The sequence below is a fragment of the Polypterus senegalus genome, chromosome 10 (assembly GCF_016835505.1).
Source record: "Polypterus senegalus isolate Bchr_013 chromosome 10, ASM1683550v1, whole genome shotgun sequence".
NCBI classification, from domain to species: Eukaryota; Metazoa; Chordata; class Cladistia; order Polypteriformes; family Polypteridae; genus Polypterus; species Polypterus senegalus.
In genome coordinates this window covers 1792621-1814841 of record NC_053163.1, presented here as the reverse complement: position 1 = coordinate 1814841, position 22221 = coordinate 1792621, and the positions used below count along the sequence as shown (strand labels likewise).

General features: G+C 35.7%; 2 protein-coding genes across 6 annotated transcripts in view; both read right to left on the bottom strand.

The window, feature by feature from the left end:
- The window catches only part of usp49 (ubiquitin specific peptidase 49), an 88781-nt gene extending 79463 nt beyond the window's left edge, over window positions 1-9318 (bottom strand). For all 4 annotated transcript variants that reach the window (XR_005635114.1, XR_005635115.1, XM_039764801.1 and 1 more), the window contains exon 1: window positions 7169-9318. The gene's annotated coding sequence lies outside the window, so the exon portion shown is untranslated. The remainder of the gene's footprint in view (window positions 1-7168) is intronic.
- Window positions 9319-9401: 83 nt separating this feature from the next.
- med20 (mediator complex subunit 20) lies at window positions 9402-22019 on the bottom strand. 2 transcript variants are annotated; one of them, XM_039764806.1, is made up of 4 exons: window positions 21941-22019; window positions 21377-21531; window positions 12869-13122; window positions 9402-10255 (listed from the first exon to the last, which is right to left on the bottom strand). In XM_039764806.1, exons 1-4 carry the CDS (start codon window positions 21952-21954, stop codon window positions 10040-10042), a joined length of 639 nt encoding a protein of 212 aa, XP_039620740.1. In that variant the 5' UTR covers window positions 21955-22019; the 3' UTR covers window positions 9402-10039. The 2 variants fall into 2 exon arrangements, with proteins under 2 accessions (XP_039620740.1, XP_039620742.1); XM_039764808.1 differs by lacking the exon at window positions 21941-22019 and adding an exon at window positions 21824-21927.
- Window positions 22020-22221: the final 202 nt, after the last annotated feature.

Genomic DNA, 22221 nt, shown 5'->3' with positions numbered 1-22221 from the left:
AAAATAAGACACATCTGTGCATCATTATAAATACATGATTACTATTTATTTGCTGAATTTACCCGATTGATATTGCAACAGACAATTTTGCATGTGTATTTGGTTTTTTTTCAGTCTTCAAACTTGATTTGCTCATTAACCATTACAATGACATTAAATTACAGTATAACTAAAATGTGTCCAAGACTTGAATTGTCTAACCTTTGAAACATCTTAGCCACTAGGTGCTTCTCTAAACAGTTATAAATTAAGATGCCGTATACACACACAGGCAAAGAATGCTATAAAATATTTCATTGTTTAAAAAGTACAAATCCCTGTTTCAAAAGTATTAATAAAAGCAGAAAATGATGGGAACTTCCATTGTGGAAGACCCAGAAAAATCTAAGGCAACAGCTTGTAAACAGGACAAATGCAAATAAGAAGCCATATATAACTTTAAAGAACCAGCAAAAGCATTAGTCAACAGTGGTGTAAACACTCCAGTGGTCCACAGTCCAGTGTTGCTTACAAAATAATGTTATGCAATGGGGAACAATTAAATGACAGTGCCCGAATTATGCAAAAACAGAAAATTCAGAAAATAAAAAATTGAATGGTTTTGCCTCAACCACTAAAGATACATTAAGTGAAAAACAGGTAAAGCATTTAAGGAAAAGAACACCATACCAACTGTTACTCATGAGAGTGGATCTACTAAATGATGCTTTGTGACTGGCTTTCTGTGGCACAGGAAATGCTGTGCAGATGGAAGGAATTACAGATTCAACCAAGTATCAACAAATCCTAGAAGCAAATACCCCAGAGTAAAAAAAAAAAAAAAATAGAAAAGAAAGATGAAGAGACACCCAGACAAAGATTCAAAATATACCTCACAATCAAGAATGAAGTACTTAACAGAAATAAAAGATAAAGGTTCTGGAATTGCCTTCGCAGCCCCTAGGCTGTAATGTAACTGAAGATCTGTGGGTAGCACTCAGACATGCAAGTGTGTCAAGAAGACCTACGAATATTTCTGAGTTAAAAGTGTTCTGCTAGTAAAGGAAAGAAAAAAAAATCCTAAAGGCAATAAGAGAAAAGATTTGTCTGGCTACAAGCTGCTAAAATTTCTGCCAAAGATGGTGTTACCTAGTACACCCATCGGATGCCCCAACTTCTGTACATATACTATATACACCTTTTTTCCAATCTATTAAATGCAGACAAATAGTAAACATGTAAACAGAAAACTGTGCATTAAAATGTGCAGAAGTATGTAGTGCTAAATTCAGAAGCCTGCAGAGACTGTGTTAACATTTTTTACTAAGAAGTTCAAGGAAAACCATGCAACTTGATCACGGTACTAAAACTAAAATGTACAAATGTGAATCAAAGTAAGACATGTTAAAACTACAACACTCCGTGAGGACATTTAACTGTTATGTGTATGAAGAAGATGACCCAGGAATTTTTTGGGGAATTTAAAAAACGGAAAATGTAATGTTTTTGTTTGTTCATTCAAAAGTGTCTCACCTTTCATTTAATGTACACATTAGCAAAGGAAAAATACACACAGGCACAATGGTACAATTCCCTTTCAATCACATACACCAAAAAAAAAAAAAATTTGCTTACATTGATCCTTAGCAGAGTAGTTTTGTACCTGCACTTACCAATGAACTGTTTCAAATGATTTCAAAACAGTTAAAAACACACACACAAACTGAATAACCAAAACTCTTAACACAACTAATACTTTTGAACAAGGCCTCAATCCATTTACTCAACATTGCAGCTTTCCACAGATCTAATGTCATTCCTTTAAAAGGATTCCACACTGGAATAAACTTGTTAAACTACACCGAGAATGCATTTTTGAAGACCATCATATAGCATATATCAAGGAGTTCAGTAACAAAGGGCATGCCACAGCAGGTCCAAGATCAACCAAACATTCACTGTAGCAATGAAAATAAAAACATACTGAGACCACCAGCAAGGCCATGCCCCCAAAATAGTTCATTCAATTAAAAACAACTTTCAAAACAGTTGATTGAACCAGATCCTGCCAACATTTTTTACATGGGCACCCTTTAATTGATAGACTACACTACAACAAATTGGAGTAAACAGGTTATGGAAAGAACAAAGTGAAGGTTCCACTAAAGAAGCGTAAGGTGGGATTTTAAAGAGTTCATCAAAAAGTTAAAAATGCCACTACTGAACCTCATTAAAATCAGTGCCATACCTAAGTAGTACTATAATATATATTTGATAAAACTACAGTACATTAGAACAAAATACTACACATTCCCGTCAACCAATGTTTAATTAAAACCCAGACAGGTCTGGATTCAGAATTCATAATAAGGTCTCCTGTATGCTATCATCTTCACTTGAAGCATAGAAGAACTAAGATATATCCCCATCACATACTGACACATGAATAGAAAAAAAGCAGAACACATACAAAAATGAATGCACCTCAGAAATAGAGTTATGGAATTTATTGACTACAGTCAAATCCTTTCAATGTCAGCTTCCATTCTTACAATTTTTAAATAGCCAAACACCAAAGCTAATTTTTCACAAAATTAGAGCTAAATTTAGGGTAAGCAAAGTTCATTCATTGCATGCAATTACCGCTTCCCAAACTTGCTTATAGAGTATCTAGGCCTGCCAAATGTTTGCGCTAACCACCATTTGTTAATCTGGGTCCAATTACTGCCTTTAGTTAAACTCTTAAGTGAAAATTGTGTTATTTCTATATTTGATATGACCATACCGAAGGATAATTCTGTATTTTTAAAGGTACTTTGGCAAAATGTTCAGTTAACATTAACAGATTTGTTTGCTTAAAGTTGCTTTGAAAGATTTCTTTTCTATTTTGAAATGTCTAGTATTAAAGCAGCTGTTTGATAATGAACATAAATGTGTGAAAAGAAGCAAATTAACAGTTCCCATTTAGGACACATTGCCAATTTGGCCCGGCACCTGCGGTCTGTTAATTGTCAATTTTAAAGGAACCTATTCAGAAGCTATTAAAAAACATAATGTTAAGAAGTGAAGATTTTAAATGAAAAAAGTATGAAGGGTGCCCTGTACACTAAAACTGGAACACCTGTACGCCAATTTAACAAACAGTGTGGGAGTAGTGGCTAATGAATACAACACTAAACCATAATGCTGACAGGGTTCAATTCCCACCTTTAACTCGCTGAGTTAAGCTGAGCAGGTCACTTAATGTGTCTGTGCTCCAATTGTGAAAAAACAAAAACCAGTGGAACTATGTACATGTATTTTTAAGTTTGTTGGGATGGTGCACTACAGAAAAGTGATACATAAAATAACAGTGGTTTATTTGTACATATTCAGAGCAGCAAAGCAAGAACAGCATTCTAAATTTCTTACAAAAGTGAATTGTACATTTGGAAGGAAAAAAAATGATATAATCAAATAATTTACTACATTAAATGCCAAAACCAGCCACAATTAATTAATTGGAACACAAAACTAACAATCACTTAATCTCCAACACTACCAAAAGTACCATGATAGTATAAACATGCTCTGGAGGTACTAAAATAATATTCAGTCGTACATTAACTACCCTTGTTTAAATAAAAAGTAAGCAACAAGAGAAAGGACAACTAAAATAAAATCAACTTACAGAATGCTAGGGACCAATCTAGGTTAGATATGGGAAATGTCAAATCAGAAAATGTAAAATGAAGTCTTCAGAAACTTAAGCAACAGTTCCAGAGCAACACAGGACAGCATGTGACATGTCACATGATATCTAACCAAGACCTTGGTTTGGGGCCAAGAATTCATATGTGGACAGCTTCTCAAAGGTTTTCCATATGTCTTTCCCTGCCAGTCCCTGTAGCTACAAGGCCTGTTTCACCAAGAGGGTTCATAAAGAAACTGAAAAAATATCAAACAAAATTTGGGAACCAAATGGTTGGAATATGGTCTGTCATATAGCCTGCCCCATACCACCCCCTACCAGAGTACTTTAATCCCCCCTGCCTTGCTCTTATAAATTTATAGGACAGCAAAACCTCATATATTTGCACAAGGGCAGACTTCAACAGAACTGAGCTTTTCATGTGTTTTTTTTTTTTTGTGCCTCAGAATTGTCGGTTTATTTTAATGAATGACAAAGAGATGCTTTTCCCTTTATTCCTTTATTACAAAGACTACAAAAGATTTAAATGACTACACTAAAACACACATCTTGATGCTTAAAAGAAAGCAGCTCCAACAGGGGGTGCTTTTCACAAGTCAAGACAAACTACCTCTAATTGCCAGCCTGAGAAGAAAAACACCACTGGTATGTCTTTTTACATTTGAAAAATGGGAGGTACAAAAGAAATTGCATTTTTAGCAAAATAGGCTTTTGCTTCTCTTAGAAATTACAGCCATAACTGGATTTTTTCTTTTTTCAGCAAAAGCCTGTAAGAGTATAATAAGTGGTCATCAGAATTCTTTAACTGATGGAAAATGTGCACTATAGATTTAAAAAGAAAGAAAAAAAAAGGGATTACAGAATAGGATTGAATTCCTCACTATTAAAGAGTATATTTTTGATCCCTGCACAAATTGTATTATAAAGCTACAGCAAAACATGCATGAAAATTCACACAAACCTATGGTAAAACAATACATCCACTGTTTACCATTTCACATCCTAGACAGAAAACTTTAACTGAGATACACAGGATAGTTTCCACAAATAAGGCAAACTAGATCAAGTTCACTGGTGTTGCTATCACTCTGTGTTTCCCCCCCAAAAAAAAAATTCTATTGTGAAGTCCTGAATGGTTACAAGATTTTAGCAATTCAAAATCATTAACAAATTTGTTATCTCTAGAATAGAGTAAGACATATACTTCTTTCTACTAAGCAAACAATGTAGGCCAGCAACTAAAGCACTGGACTATAAAAACCACAAAGTTCCCAGTTGAATCCTGACTAATGATTCACCGTCTGAGACTGAGCAAATCACTTAATGTGCCTGTGCTTCAACAATGAAAAAATATATAGCTTGAAAACAATTATACTACTTATTTGCAAAGCACCATGAAAAGGAATTTACTATAGAAGACTATGCTATTGTTTAATTACAATTACAGTTTCTGTTTTGTTAATATAATGGACTTATCCTAAAAAAAAGCTGACCAATACTTAATCAAAAAGAGACTTATACGTATGCATATTAAACAAATATAATATAGGCAGAAATGTATAAAACATACTGTAGTTTCTTTGTTTTGCTGCCATTGGAAATACCCCTGCTGCCAATCTGGAATCAGCTTTAAATGTGTACTGCTGCATTCTTATTTTCAGTTGCAAAGCAACTTTAACAGAAAATTAAAAAGTGATTGTTAAAAGGGATTGATTGTAAAGAGCAGTATGTAAAAAGGAATGAAATGTACACTTCATAGCATTTTCACTCTCTTTTCAATGACATACCTGTATAACAAACACTGTTTAAACAGATGCAATTAATAGCATTACTGTGTTTCTTTTCTACATCTCAAGAATATGCTGAGACAAGATTTTCTAAGAAGAAAAAAAACATCACACACACACACACAAAGTGTTTTAATGTATTTATAACTCATCACAAGTTACTACAACATACATATAGACAAGTGTTACATTTTCAAAAACTAAGCATAAAGCAGGTTATCACTCTATACAACATACCTGTTTAATATTAAGATTGGACAGCACATCAAATTCATAGCTGACCAAATTTCTTTTATTGTCCAATTGGATTTTTTGATAATCAGGTTTGGCTAAAAGTGCATATTCTGTTTTCAAAATACAAAATCAAAGAACACGTGTGGGCTTCCTGCCAAAGTTTAAGTAAAACTTCAACGTGTGTCATAATGGATCATCACTAGCGAAGGTAGTTATTCTGTGGTGTGAATGTCTGAAAATAAATAAGGTGGGTAACAACAAGACACTACAAGTCTGAAAAAGTGACACAAATTTTGCATTTTAAAACTAAAAACGTGTGCTTTTTATTTTAAGGACCAACGTTCACTTCATAATTTGTCCTTTCACACAAAACAAAGTTCTAAATTCTTTATGAAACTGGGTCAGCGTTTCCTTGTTACACTGCATCGATTACATAAGAACGCTACTAGATCAATCAACCTTTATTTTATATTGCCCCATTTACAGTACATATGATGCTCTTTGAATGAAAACAAGCCTTGATTGTCTTAATCATTGTGTTTTTACATAGCATTTGGATAGGCTATGCAAAGCCGTGCCTTATGCCACGCTATGATCAAGAAATACTGCTTCGTGGACTGCTCCAATATTATTTTCAGAAAAAAACGGAAAGTTAAGACCTTCATGTCCCAACTTTAAAACGCAAATTTACTTTTGTAAAATTATACTCTAATTTTTCCAACCTTAAATAAAAAGTCTGACAAGCCACGAACGGACAAAGCACTCCTAAGCCGCTCTTCACCCTTACCCACAGCCAACGATACGTGGGGAGGGGGTTGCACACTGGACAAGATGGTAAGGCGACTTGCATTCGGATATACTGTATAGGCAAACTTTAGCATAAACGAAGGGAGGCTCAGTTCTTCACGTGAGAATGTTGCATCTGCAACCGGGTAACCGGGACACAAACAACAGATGGCCAAAGGCAACATTTTAACTGTACTTGCAGGAGTACAGTCTTTCTTAGATAGCTCAGTTACTAGTCTCAGTATAAACAAAGGGGAAACCAAAACACTAATTCTTACACCAAAAAACGGAAACCTTATAGCGGCTTCTAATTTAAACAAACACACACGCTCACTCCCGGTAGCAGCAAAAGGTCAGGAAGGGCTGAAGTTCAACAATTAAGTAACATACATTTAAGTTCAGTGATATATACTGGGGAATCAATGTTTTACCACACATAGTGAATATTACGGTAATCCAGTACTGTCTCCATGCTCAAAAAATGTAATGACTTTCGAGATAAAATAATTGCAGGAGTAAAGATCCTGAGTGACATGACTTCCATTTAAACCGAGGTGTCTTTCATTGCGGCGCAAAATATGACTTGCTACTCAGTTTCAACACGGGCCGCTCTAATTCAGAGACGTGGTTCCCCTTTCTCGTTGGGGCCCCTCCTTCAATTCCCCCTTCCCCATGCTGTTTCCCCGCTTACCTGCAGAACAAAGAGTGTGACTGAAGGAAACTCCGCGAGAACCGCCAGCGTAACTTTAATCCAACAGCCGGCCGAAGAAGGAACAGAATAGCAGACAGTCGCTGAGATTTAAAAGCGCCAAATTGAGCGCACACTCAATCCACAGGGTCGGTTATTCTTCTGGATAAACTTTGTAAAATACACCATAAAGATAGTAGATTGCAAAAAAATAAAAAATCTCCGACTCTTGAAAAACGGTGGGGGCGAAAAACAAAAACATGCACAAAAACCGCCACAAACTTTTACTGGCTGTAAACTCGTGTTATAAAGGCAAGCGCGATTCGGTGTCTTGCGTTTCCCCTTAATCTTGATGGCCGCGACAGTTTGTACAATAGGCACTTTTGCTTAATTTTTAAAAGGAAAAAAGCGTGTTTTTTATCTCAAGGCTTTTATTTACCGCCATCATCAGCACGCGAAAGCTGTCACCGACCGCGAGACAACCGAACCGCAAAGAACCCGCCTCCGCGCGACGCGCCGATTGGTCTCGAGGTCAGCCGGTGTTGACCAGATTAGCCTGTCTATTGGTGAAGCTGTCCGTCACTTTAGCATCCCTGAAAGCTGGAGAAGTGATGGAGATTCTCGCATCTGCCTGCGCGCCGGTTCGCCGAGCAGCACCCCCTATATTGGGGGGCAGCTACGCTAACCACGTATCCATGCGTCCAGACACCACATTCATAACAGAGGAAGGAAATTCACCAATATCTGCGCAATGCGCCTATCACACTAACCAGTTTAGTTACGCCACTTACGTAGCGTAAAAGAACAAGTTAGGTTGGATCGAAAGGGTAAATAAGGTACTCGCCAGACAAAGACGTCTTAAAGACACAGTACTGATTTTTTATACTAAGGACTCAAATCCTATCAGCATAATGATTAACTGTTCTACTGACATCCCATTACAAGCCCAATCCAAAATCCACCAATCTTCCTGTATGGGGTTGGAGAAGAAATCCAGCATATAACTCTAAAAAGTAACATGAAAAACGTGACTACTTCTTCACAACTACAAAGGGTGAAACGTTCTTTTTTAATGTATTACTAACATTTAAAACATTGACAGCATAGTTTAGGGGAATTGGTTGATGCGTTTTCATCTAGAAAAATTTCTTAATCTGCAATGAGAACTACTCATTAATTTTTGCTTTACTTATAACTGGTGGAGTGGAGTTATATACATCACAAAGTTTTCACTAAGGTTATTGTTAACATTGATGGTCTGATTACGATTCAGGGCTCGTCTCAGTCTTGTCCTCAGTCACAACAGTGAGAGGCTCTGGGTCACCTTGGCCCTCTGATGCAAAATTAGGGTTCTAGCAATTGATAGCTGTATACATTTTGTTTCAACAGCATCTTTGTCACCTGTCATGCAATGTTTTGGTAACTTTGGAGTGGGAGTTAGGAGTTGAACAAAGAATTAAAATATTGAGTGAAACTTAAAACACGGTTTGATAAAGCTAAAAGAAGGAATGCATTTTCGATAAAATTCCGGAAAGCAAGCATATCTATGATTTTACAGGATCACCTGATTAAGTAAGTTTAGTTAGACAACTTGCCAACCAGTTATAAAAATGATTGAAATTAAATAAGACACAAATGTGATTCTTAATAAAGAACAAATATGGATGTAATAAGAAATGTTCTGCATTTAGAAACTGTCAGGATACGACTTCACTATAGTAGATAAAGAGCAATAAAACTACGGGGTAAAAAAAAAAAAGTACACTAGCTTGAATAATGCTTTTAAGTATTAAACAGATACGTATATATTACTTAATACAGCTTTTTATTATCAATAATCTCAAAGTGTGCAGAAACCGGTGATCTACACCTCTATGGCACTATTGTTTTTAACTACATACTTTACCACCAGTCTTTAATGAAAGATGACTAATTCCAATTAAAGAAGTCATAATTTTTTTATCAGTATGCTGCTGCTGGAGTATGTGAATTTCCCCTTGGGATTAATAAAGTATCTATCATTCTGTGCAATATATTTTCCCAAGAAATATATTCAAAATATGCACCTTCTACTAGCTTTAGTAAGCAGTGTTTTAGGATTTTTTTTTTTTAATAAATCTTATTCAATATTTCAATTCTTTACATTAATATCAGTATTTCCACACTAAACAAAAATATATTTGTAATAATGATTGATGGTGTGAATTCAAATAACTTGATTACATATGTGCAGACCTATTTTTAAAAATACTAGGCTAAAGAATATTTTATTTAAAATCTTTGCAAGTTCGCTATATTCTGTTGTACAAATGAAAGTATAAAATCATAACACTTTAGTTGCAGGAATGTAAAATCTCTTACTGCACAGTCATAATCAAAACACAAAATTACAAATAAAAACATAGGTTAGTCCCAAATATTAAATTCACATTGTAAATCAATCCTCTACCTGCCCATTGTTTTATGACTTGCAGGACTGTTCAGAGAACATTACTGTTTTCATAATTAATATTTTCATGCCACTAATTTGCAGAGACTGTACTAGGCAACTAATCTCATCATTTATAAATAAAGGTAACAAAATATAATGCAACTTGCAAAAAAATATGTACAAATGGTGCAGTACAGATTTAACAGTAATGTCTCCTTATACAGGACACAAACACCAGCAAATGTCCAGAATACTGTAACAATACTGTGCAGCTGCAGATAGGTTTTACAATCATATTTATCCATGTTTTCCCATTTGTAGCTTGACAAACAAATGGCTGAAATGTTTTGTTTCAATATCAGTAACCAAGATGCCTCCTTTGTGCTCCTTCCTAAACTTTTCTTCAGGAAGTAAAATGAATACATGGAGATGAGAGAGATAGTTCAACGCATCCCAGTGCTTGGTGCGGCCTGTTGTTTGCGTACTTTGTTAAACAGCTCCAAATATTGCACCATAGTGTCAGATGGAGAATAGATTCCATCAGGCTTAACCCCAAAAACAGCAGGTGCACCTGGGACATGGGAACTCAGAAAGCTTTGCATAAACTCCATCATAAGGTTCCAGCAGTCATTAGCCACAATGCAAGGGCAGTATTCAACCTGTAAACAGAATAAAAGGGCAATTAATGAAGGATATTAGTTATTTTTAGCCATTAGTCAAGGGTAAATCATCTTCAATGACTACTTATCACAAGCATTGCCTCATAGTTATCACCTGTAAAAGCAGCAGTAATTGGCTTAAATATTAGTCTATTGTGGCTTCCAAGCCAATCAGAATTCCAAATGTGTCAAAAAAAATAATCAAACTTTCTTATTTCATCCATAATTGCTATTGACAGAGTGGACAACAACTTAACGAAAGCACTTAGGTTACGTATTTGAATAGTACAGGAACAACTGGAAAACAGCCTTCAATTCCTAGTACATTTATGGATGATGTAAGTTAAGTCCAGTCCTGTTCTTAATCAAATTCCACAGAAGTAATAGGAAATGTCTAATTACATATGTGAGGAAACAAAAAGACGGCTTTTAAAGTATTCCGAAATAAGGAACGAGAAGAAACCATTTTTTCAATAAGTGTTACTAACCAGATAATGTATTTTCAATGTACAAATGTATCTGACATTTGCTGTTGTAAGATTACAGGACAAACTGACTGGTGGACACCTTTGATTTAAAAAAAGAATCTTATAATAAAAAATAAATAAATAAAGAACTGTTGCAAAGTATCCTGAATAATGTCATATTTACCAATGCATATGGCACATAAAACATATATTCTCTCTCTATTATATTAAAAAAAGTCTTCCGTTGCGTCTGCATTATTCAGCCTTGACCACACCGTTCGCCCAATAAATTACTCCTACTGTGCACATCCTCTCTCCATACCACCCCATGACACTCTCAGTGGTAACTTGCCCTTCAACACAGTCAGTTATAATAGCAAAGCAGAAAAGCAAATTATCTATTCAAGAATATTGAATTTAATATTGCGATAGAAAAAGAGCAGCAAGAGCTGATAACGAACATAGAAAAGAAGAAAATGAACAGGAGCAGCATATAAGAAGTCAATAACAAAGAATTGTTCAGTAAACGACAAACAGAAAAATATCTGAAACAACATGTGAATAGAAATGCAAAAAGCAACATTTATAGAATGCAATTTAAAAGGATAAACTCATTCATAATATTGTTTTTGATGGGGTGTTAATGTTTTTAATTTTTTTTATTTACTTTTTATTACATTTTACTTTTTTTATAAGTACTTTTACTTTTTACTATGTTTCATCTTCATTGGTATTTAAAATAGACAGTTGTAGTAAAATGCTCAAATAACTGATTTTCTATTTATAATATAACTAAGGACCAAACCATCTTCCTCCCATGTACAGCATACTTTTCCATATACCATGTCTTTAAATACAATCGCTTACTTTAAAGGGGGAGCGCCCAGACGCCCTTCAAGTAGCTTAGCCACGAGCAGAGGGTGCCCAGCACGTGTCCCCTGGGGTTGGCAAGCAAAGCGAGCATGGGGTACAGGCCCCTAGTTAAGGATTAAGGATTGTATTTCAATACACAAACACATTTTACCATACACTATTAATCTATGAAGATGATTATATATATTATATAGGCCCAAATTCTATAAAATCCTTCTCATTTGTTGTCCATCTAACAAATTTAAAGTCAGACTGTAAATTAAGGGATGCTTAACATTGCAGAGCAAGTACTTACTTGCTTGTGAAAAAGCTATTACACCATAATAAGCACAACTGAACACACAGACAAAAAGTAAACAGAATACAGTATTTGAGTTAAATAAGTGTTTTCTTTGGCCTCCCTTAAAATGCAAAATGGAAGCAATTTGCTTTACAGCACTGCTGCATAATTTTATCTGTCTTTAAGACTCCTTCACAAAACACAATTGTATCCCTTAAGGAAGTGATTTTCAGTACTGCTCATCAGATACAGATGAATTTTGGGCGTTCCCCTGTGTTTTCTGTCTTCAACTTGCCCAGTTTCTTCATATTTTATTTAAATGAAAGCTTGCACATCAATTCTTGAAAATCTGTTTAATATGTTATTTCTTTCTAACTACAAGCATCACTGATACAAAATTGTCATTTTAAGTGTGTTAGCAAAAATACCTCTCCCAGAGGCACCTCTGTATTTATAGTTGTCATGCAATACACCCATTAATTTGTTACTCTGCACTGCACCTGTTCACTACAAAATTAATCTGAACCAAATATACTGCCGATGGAATTTGATAAAAAAAAATGAAATGGATGGGTTGCCTCCAGAACAGGTTTAGAGACAAAGCCAGCAAAGTTCTAGCGATCTCACGAGATGTCAATAACTTTTTGAAAAACACAAATAAAAGTAACAAGAATTTATAACAATTATTATTTATATTTATTTTAATGCGATATACTTTAGTTTTGTTTTACTAGTAGATAATCAAATACTGCGTAGCTTTAAAAACAATCTTCTTGGGCAGTTTAAGACTAAGACACTGAATAAAAATAACTGTTTCCATTCTTGCCATGTATACAGTAATGTTTAAACATTAACAGAATCCAATTAAAAAATATGACCAGAGGAGGAAAAAAAAAAAAAAAATCACAAAAACAAAACAGTTTTTACAAAAGATCTTGAAAGGAAAGCAAGGATGTTTCAAGAATAATAATCAAAATAATCAGTACAATTTACCTCCACAGAAATGCCACGGGCACTAGATCCCATTGTGATTGTTCCCAATTTCACCAAAAAGTCACAGTACTGATAGCGTGCTCCTCTGCTCTCCACTTTGTTGCCTTTGGCATTCTGAAAATAACTCTTTAACTTGACCATTAGCACATCAAAGTTGGGATCAGCTACCAAGCAGGGGCCATTTTCAAAAAGTGCAAAGCAGCTAAGTGGTGCCTCCGAATTGTGCATTACATACAGGAACTTTTGACTCTGACCTATGGAAAGAAAAATCATTCTCAAAAAATATGCTTTGCCGTCAAAATAACCAGAATATAAAAATAAGGAGGCATGTAATCATACAAACACTACATATGTGTGAATATTAATTTTCAAAGCTGTGAAACCACCCGACTTGTTTTAATAAGAATGAACCACCATTGTATTATCACTATTACATGGGCACAGCAGTAGAGAAATTTATTTTAACATAATTACTTTTGTTTATCAGCTTCTAATTAATGAGTTTTAGACTGTAGCATATCATATATGGTAAAATACAAGAAAATGATAGTGATTAATGAGTGGTTTTAAAATAATTTTAATTTGACATTGTAGTTTCTCAACGAGAGTAAAATATTTCTCTTTAGAAGTAATTTCCAGAGGAAGTAATTTTAAAAACTAGCATTTTCATGGTGCTACGCCCTGTTACCAAATTTCATACATCTTTATTAAGATATTGCAGAGAGTGTAAAGATTGATAACTTGGACGGACAACAGTATGATGGAAAAAGATGATGTGATGAGGATGAAGAAAAAGAAAAAAGTTATATTCTGTGTACAGGAATTAAGACATAAGGAAAAGAATGATTCAAGAGAAATTGCTGTGTACACAACAAATTATTTATAAAGTAAATAGATCAGTAACATTTGAAGCTGGAGGTAGCAAGACTAAGATCGTCTTATGTTAATAAAGCACAGTAATTGCTAGAGAAAGGTAATAGTATGAAAAGTTTTTAGTCAGAGGCATTTGAAGAAGAAAAAAAAAAAAGAATGCAAGGTACAGTGGTGTGAAAAACTATTTGCCCCCTTCCTGATTTCTTATTCTTTTGCATGTTTATCACACAAAATGTTTCTGATCATCAAACACATTTAACCATTAGTCAAATATAACACAAGTAAACACAAAATGCAGTTTTTAAATGATGGTTTTATTATTTAGGAGAAAAAATCCAAACCTACATGGCCCTGTGTGAAAAAGTAATTGCCCCCTTGTTAAAAAATAACCTAACTGTGGTGTATCACACCTGAGTTCAATTTCCGTAGCCACCCCCAGGCCTGATTACTGCCACACCTGTTTCAATCAAGAAATCACTTAAATAGGAGCTGCCTGACACAGAGAAGTAGACCAAAAGCACCTCAAAAGCTAGACATCATGCCAAGATCCAAAGAAATTCAGGAGCAAATGAGAACAGAAGTAATTGAGATCTATCAGTCTGGTAAAGGTTATAAAGCCATTTCTAAAGCTTTGGGACTCCAGCGAACCACAGTGAGAGCCATTATCCACAAATGGCAAAACATGGAACAGTGGTGAACCTTCCCAGGAGTGGCCGGCCGACCAAAATTACCCCAAGAGCGCAGAGACTCCTCATCCGAGAGGTCACAAAAGACCCCAGGACAACATCTAAAGAACTACAGGCCTCACTTGCCTCAATTAAGGTCAGTGTTCACGACTCCACCATAAGAAAGAGACTGGGCAAAATGGCCTGCATGGCAGATTTCCAAGACGCAAACCACTGTTAAGCAAAAGAACATTAGGGCTCGTCTCAATTTTGCTAAGAAACATCTCAATGATTGCCAAGACTTTTGGGAAAATACCTTGTGGACTGATGAGACAAAAGTTGAACTTTTGGAAGGCAAATGTCCCGTTACATCAGGCGTAAAAGGAACACAGCATTTCAGAAAAGAACATCATACCAACAGTAAAATATGGTGGTGGTAGTGTGATGGTCTGGGGTTGTTTTGCTGCTTCAGGACCTAGAAGGCTTGCTGTGATAGATGGAACCATGAATTCTACTGTCTACCAAAAAATCCTGAAGGAGAATGTCCGCCATCTGTTCGTCAACTCAAGCTGAAGCGATCTTGGGTGCTGCAACAGGACAATGACCCAAAACACACCAGCAAATCCACCTCTGAATGGCTGAAGAAAAACAAAATGAAGACTTTGGAGTGGCCTAGTCAAAGTCCTGACCTGAATCCAATTGAGATGCTATGGCATGACCTTAAAAAGGCGGTTCATGCTAGAAAACCCTCAAATAAAGCTGAATTACAACAATTCTGCAAAGATGAGTGGGCCAAAATTCCTCCAGAGCGCTGTAAAAGACTCATTGCAAGTTATCGCAAATGCTTGATTGCAGCTATTGCTGCTAAGGGTGGCCCAACCAGTTATTAGGTTCAGGGGGCAATTACTTTTTCACACAGGGCCATGTAGGTTTGGATTTTTTTTTCTCCCTAAATAATAAAAACCATCATTTAAAAACTGCATTTTGTGTTTACTTGTGTTATATTTGACTAATGGTTAAATGTGTTTGATGATCAGAAACATTTTGTGTGACAAACATGCAAAAGAATAAGAAATCAGGAAGGGGGCAAATAGTTTTTCACACCACTGAATGTGGATGGCCATAGGAGCTCTTGAATACTGACTGTGTTCAACATGCTAGTAAGAAAAAAAAAAAAAAAAAAAAAAAAACGTTTCAATGAATATTCTACCTCATATTATACAGAAGTTTAATGTTCTATTGTAGTTTTCGGACACTCACCACAACCTTTATTGTCATAAATATCTAAACAGAGTGACAGATGTTGATATATGTTAAAAGTAAGATAAGTGAATTAAGTGCCAAAAAAAGTGTGGTTCTGATACCTGGGGCAATGAATGTACACTGTGGATTAAAGAAAGAGTGGGTGAAGAAGTACACTGTGATATTGGATACAAACCAATAAAGATGTTGAAAGAAAAAGCAGCAGGTGCCATCTGAAGAACATATCTATACGGCTTGCACATTTGTAATTAGAGATCCACAAAGGGAGAAAATGAGTCTCTTTAGATATTTTGTCGTTATATACCACAATCCCAACTCATCTGGCCACAAAGACTTTACTGATGTAACTACACAACGATCCCATCATAATGGCACAAAAGACGCTGATCACAATGAACATAATGCATCTAATATCACTTTGCCAAAAACCCACTTCCATTTTAATGGAAAGTACTACAGACAGAAAGAAGGCATGACAATGGTTTCTCTATTATCAGGACTCCTTACTGAACTGGTTATGCAGAGCTTTGAAAGCGTGGCTTTAACTCAGTTCAAACTTAATATCTGGATATGCTACATTGATGACACATTCATTATTTTAAAAAATTAAACAGCTGAATCAGTTCTACAGCCACATAAACTCAGTATTCCCTGCAATTCAATTCACAATGAAAAAAAGAAATGAATGGACACATCAATTTCCTTGACATTTCCATTGAAAGAGGTAACCACATTGTTTTAATTACGACTGTTTATCACAAGGAATGTTATGCTGATAAAATACTACACTTTTCCAGCAACCACCCTTCCTCGCATAAATGAAGTAGTGTTAGGACTTGGACATATAAAAAGAATGAAAGACGTTATCATTTTTATCTGTTCACATCAAACAGTTACCCCAAGACGTTTATTAAACAATGCCTATATAGGAGATGCCGCGTACATCAGCAAACAGTCGACTCCAACTTGGTTCCTCACCACACTTACCACACCATCCCTTATCATTGTGGTGTGTCACAAAGTACAGCACATGTCCTGTCCAGATCTGGGAACAAGATAACGCACAACCTGGCAAACACTTTAAGGACTGTCCTTTTTCAATGCCAAAAGCATAATAATCGATCACAGAGACAAGAAACACAGTTTACAGCATTCATGCCCAGGGTTATATGCGAGGCAAATGTCTAAAATACAACATGTATACAGGAACACTGCAATGTTGTCAAAAGGAAGGACCCACGGCCTCTGACATATACACATATAGGTAAATTCAGGGCCAATGCTAAAAATGCAAGACAGCAGGCTGAATCATGGTTCTCTAATGAAAACAGCATTAACAGACACTAGGACGAACCCGGCATATGCAGGCTTAAAAAGAAGAACATCCAAATATTAAAAAAATACTTTATGACCAACACCTTCTGAACCCCATTTTCTATATATTTCCTTCAATTCCTATATGTCTAATCGTTTTCCTCTGATGAGGACACCTGGTAGGTTGTCAAAACCTTAGTAATAAAATAGTATTTTAAGATATGTGACTCATTTTCTCCCTTTGTAGATCTCTAGCTACAAACATGCATACACACACACACATTAATGAATGCTCTAATATACTTTATGTACATTACCAAAAACTATTTTTTTGCATTCTGCACCAATTAGCAATTCATAATTTATCTTAAAACATTAACCCTTTAATATTATCTCTGTCAGTGGTTCTCAAGCTCAGTCCTGGGACTCCCTTGTGGTTGCAGATTTTTCTTCCAAACAATTATGCCTTCAATTGAACTCTCTCATTAATAAAGAAGCCAGGATTTCCCAGTTTCTCTGTTTTAGTGGCAATCCAAGTTACAAAACTGGGTCTGATAAATTTGAACTGGTATTTCGCAAGCATTAATATAGGTTATTAATTATATGTTATGCGACGGGCATTAAGGAAACTCCTGTCAATCATGAAGAATCCACTGCATCCACTGAACAGTGTCATCTCCAGGCAGAGGAGTAGCTTCAGTCACAGACTGTTGTCACCGTCCTGCTCCACTGACAGACTGAGGAGATCGTTCCTCCCCCACACTATGCGACTCTTCAATTCCACCCGGGGGAGTAAATGCTAACATTAATTTTATTTTAATTTTTTTCATTTTTATTACTATTTAATTTAATATTGTTTCTTTCTATCAGTATACTGCTGCTGGATTATGTGAATTTCCCCTTGGGATTAATAAAGTATCTATCTTTTAAATTGGGTTCATTTTATTCTGTGTATTTAAAGGATTTTCATTTTGTTTCCCCTTTTCCAGGTGTTCTGGTTATTAAAGCTGGTATGTAATAATGATATCACTAGTGGGTCTGCCACTGAAGTAACTGCAGCCAGTCAGCATTCACTTATATTTGTCACTGTGTCTACATCACTCCTTGTTAATTGTCATTATATTAAAAGGAGCAAAAACAATAATAAGAAACCAAAAATGAGTGTCAAGCATTTAAAGTGAAGGCAAAAAACTGGCATTTCTAAATTTCTTATAAATGTTAATCTGACATTACTGTGATTTTTTTAATGCAGAGTAACACAAGGGGGAAAAAAAAAAAAAAAGATAAGCATTGTGATCAATTAGAGGTAAAAGGACTCACAGAGTGTGAATCTGCCTGGTAAAAAAACCTATCATCACAGAGGACCCCCAACACCGAAAAGGGAGTAGCACTGATATGTAAAAGTACATAGTCAGTTTTATTTCAGAAATCAGCTGTCAAACATTTGCAAAATTGAAGAATAGGACTTCTGAATTATGACACATGACTGTCATTTGTCCACATAACAGATTTTGTTGTGTTTACAGTCCTTGACACTTTTACAGCTGTGGTGAACTTTATGTAAATTTTAACAAAACGAAGCAAAATGACAGAGATAAATAATTTAAATAACAAGCCATCCATTAGTAATCACTCTATGCAGAGTTTGAACATCTAGCAAAAAGGAAACCAAGCTATAAATAGGTACGCTGGATGGAAAGTTTTTACAGTATATCAAAAAAGGCCTTTGTCTGTTTTGATTTCAACAGTACATCCCCTTTGATCCTCAACAGCTGAAAATGACAATTTTGGCCAACAACCCACTTAAACTACAGAATAATTTACCTACCTGAAGCTAAACATGTTTGGGCCTAGCCAGTACTTGGATCGGAGTTCATCCAGGATAAGCTTGGGTAGCTGCTGAAAGAGGTTTTAGGGAGGCCATCAGGGGTGCTTATGTTATAGTCTATGTGGATGCCAGTGCAGTGATGGGGACACTGCTGTAAAAATTGGTACTATACAACCAGGCCCTGACCGTGCGTGGTCACAGAAGATCCCTGGAAAAGAAGTAACTTGTATAGCAATGTCCTGGCTAATCTGCCCACCACGGCCTGGTCATTGTGGCACCCTAATCATCCTCTGTATCTTAATAGGCAACTATCTCATCTCGCTCACTCCTTCACCACCAAGTAGCGAATGTGTAGTGAGCTTAATCGCACAAGAATGGCTGCTGTCACATCCTCCAGGAGGATGATGCACATTGACAGTACTTGAGGTGGTTCCCCTCTGACTACGTAAAGCACTTTTAGAAGGTTAGAAAAATGCTATATAAATGTTATTAAATAATTATGATGATTAAAAGATAATATGCCAAATTTGACTTTGGTAACATACCGATACTGCTTATTTTATAATGTAATGAAAAGTTTTACAGACCAAGTAATCTAAACATTCATTAGCTGTACCTGCTTTATTTACTACTAGGTTACAGGGAGCACAACCCAGTCCTGGCAATTATAAGCACAAGATAGAAACAAATCATAGACGGGTTAATTCCATTATATAGCATTTGCCTACACTCACATACATACATACATATATTTAATTATTATAGACCAATGTAGACTTTTTTTTTGCCAAATGTGAAATAAAAGAGATATATATATTATATATATATATATTATAGATAGATAGATAGATAGATAGATATAGTAACTAGACAAATGTTAAATAATGGTAAGGTTAGTTATCGAAAATGTACGTTAAGTTGCTGTCTGTAGTCGGCAAGTGAACTTAAACCATTAAATGCATAAGGTGACATTGTGAGTTTTGTGTACAAAGGTTCACAGATCAGAAAATGACATACAGTAATAGAGAAAACCTTAAAATTAGCTGCAAGAATTATACCACATCACAAACTAAAGAAACTGACTTAAACTCACTAAGCAAATTATTAGGAACACCTGTATACCTTATTCATGCAATTATCCAATCATGTGGCAGTGACACAATGCATAAAATCATGCAGATACAAGTCAGGCGCTTCAGTTAACGTTCACATCAAACACTACATGATTTCAACCATGACATGATTGTTGGAGCTAGATGGGCTGATATGTCTGTAACTGCTGAACTCCTGGTATTTCCACACACAACAGTCTCTTGAGATTATTCAGAATGATGAAAACATCCAGGGAATGGCAGCTCTGCAGAAATAAACACCTTGATGAGAGAGGTCAGAAAAGAATCGCCAGGAAAGGCCATTGTAAAGGCTACTATAACTCTGATAACCATTCAACTGTGGTGAGCAGAGAAGCATCTCAGAATGCACAACATGTTAAAAACCATGAGGTGAATGAGCTATAATACCAGAAGACAAACTGGAAAAACATAGCCTGGTCTGATGAAGCTTGTTTTCTTCCGAGACACACAAATGGCAGGGTTAGATTTTGGCAGCAACAGCATGAATCCATGCACACAACTAGCCTTGCATCACAGTCCAAGCTGTTGGTTATGTTGTAATGGTGTGGAGAATGTTTTCTTGGCACACTTTGGGCCAATTAATATCAATCAATTGTCACTTGATTGCCACAATTTATTGTTATTGACCAAGTGCATTCCTTCATGGCCACAATTTACTTATTTTCTAATGGCTATTTTAAGTATGATAATACACCATGTCAAAAAGCAAAAGTTATCTCAAACTGGTTTCACGAACAAGTCAAAGTTCAGTGTTCTTCAGTGGCCTTCCCAATCACCAGATCTGAATCCAACACATCTCTATGATGTGGTGGAATGGCAAATTTGAAGCATGAATGTGCAGCTGAGAAATCTGCATAAATTATGTGATGCAACATGGGCCAGAATCTCAAAGGAATGTTGCCACCATCTTATGCGACAAAGAATTAAGGCTGTTTGGAGAGCAGAAGAAAGCCCTACCCAGTATTCGTAGTGTTCCTGATAATTTGGTGAGTGTATAAGGAACAAGAAAAGGAAATTTAAAAGAACAAAAGCAGATCTGACAGAACTTAAGACAATTTCTTTAATGTAAACATTTTTAGCAAGAACACAATGACAAAACCAAACATTTGTCAAGGGTATATCACACCACACCATACCATTTTCTAAGCCCGTATAAAATGGTATATTTGAACCAAAGGATTAGTTATTCCCACCGCGACCTTCAACAGGAAAAGCAGATTGATGACATTACTTGTTCCTCACTGACAAAGAAGAGTACACCCGTACAGTGAAAAATAACACTCCAAGAATGACATTTAAACCTCGACTTCGTATTTGTTTTAACCTTGTAGACAGAAAATGGTGTGCTGTGGAGGGCTGAAGACAGTCCTTACCATTGACCTTAATGACACAGACTTCCATATTTTAATCATTTTCCCATCATAAGCCATACCTGAATTGGCTATGGCAGGTGCGCCCGCGTGGTAGGTCTCGCAATCCACATAGAAGTTACCCTGCTTCACTGCTCCCAGTTGCTCTAATTTTTTGTTTAACATCTCCACCGTTTGTTGAACACTTTTTCCTTCAGCCACGGGTACCTGTGACACACTGCAGCCATTTAAAAATTGGGAAAAAACAGAAACGTAAGCAGCCTTTAATCAACAGGATGCGAATACTGTAAAGTGGATGTCAGTTTTCTAAACCTCTTTTTAAAGAGTTTACAGAATAACGATTATTTTGGAAAGCATAATATTATTTGCAATTGATCATGGCTGTTGTTTATGTAAAATGAGCGCAATCTACTCTCGCAGTATTAATGTATCCTTTAATATAAAATGAAACAGTGTGCCGATTTGAAAAATAAACTATTACTATTGTAAACAACAAAAGTTTGCTTTACCAAATGTTTTACATGAAAGCCCTCCTTAATTTCTCGGATTGAAAAAAATTAAAAGTATCGCCACAAATTAATTAAACTAAACTAAACAAAAAAAAAATTTAACTAGCTCTATCTTACCAAGTTACCCCCATAGCTTCTGTCTGTCTGCCAATTAGCAGCTTTCAAAATAAGCACTTCCTGAGGCGCAGGAAGTCACGTCATCATGTTACTAAACTATAACATAAATAATTAAATACAATCCTTTTTTGTAATCCACATTATTGTATGCATATGCTCTAAAATGTTACACTTATAAGTGAATTAAAAGGGTAAAATTAATAAAACGTTAGTCAGACATATTTGTGAAGGGCGGAACTAAAAATTTCAATTTTTCACGTTGCCTCGTTATAAGGTGTTAT

What these genes read in the sequence shown, in the direction of transcription:
- med20 (XM_039764806.1), bottom strand. An exon ending in ACCTGCCATAGCCAATTCAG is followed by an intron (nt 13,123 to 21,376) that starts GTATGGCTTATG and finishes TTCTTTCCATAG; the next exon opens with GTCAGAGTCAAAAGTTCCTG. An exon ending in CCCGTGGCATTTCTGTGGAG is followed by an intron (nt 10,256 to 12,868) that starts GTAAATTGTACT and finishes TTCTGTTTACAG; the next exon opens with GTTGAATACTGCCCTTGCAT.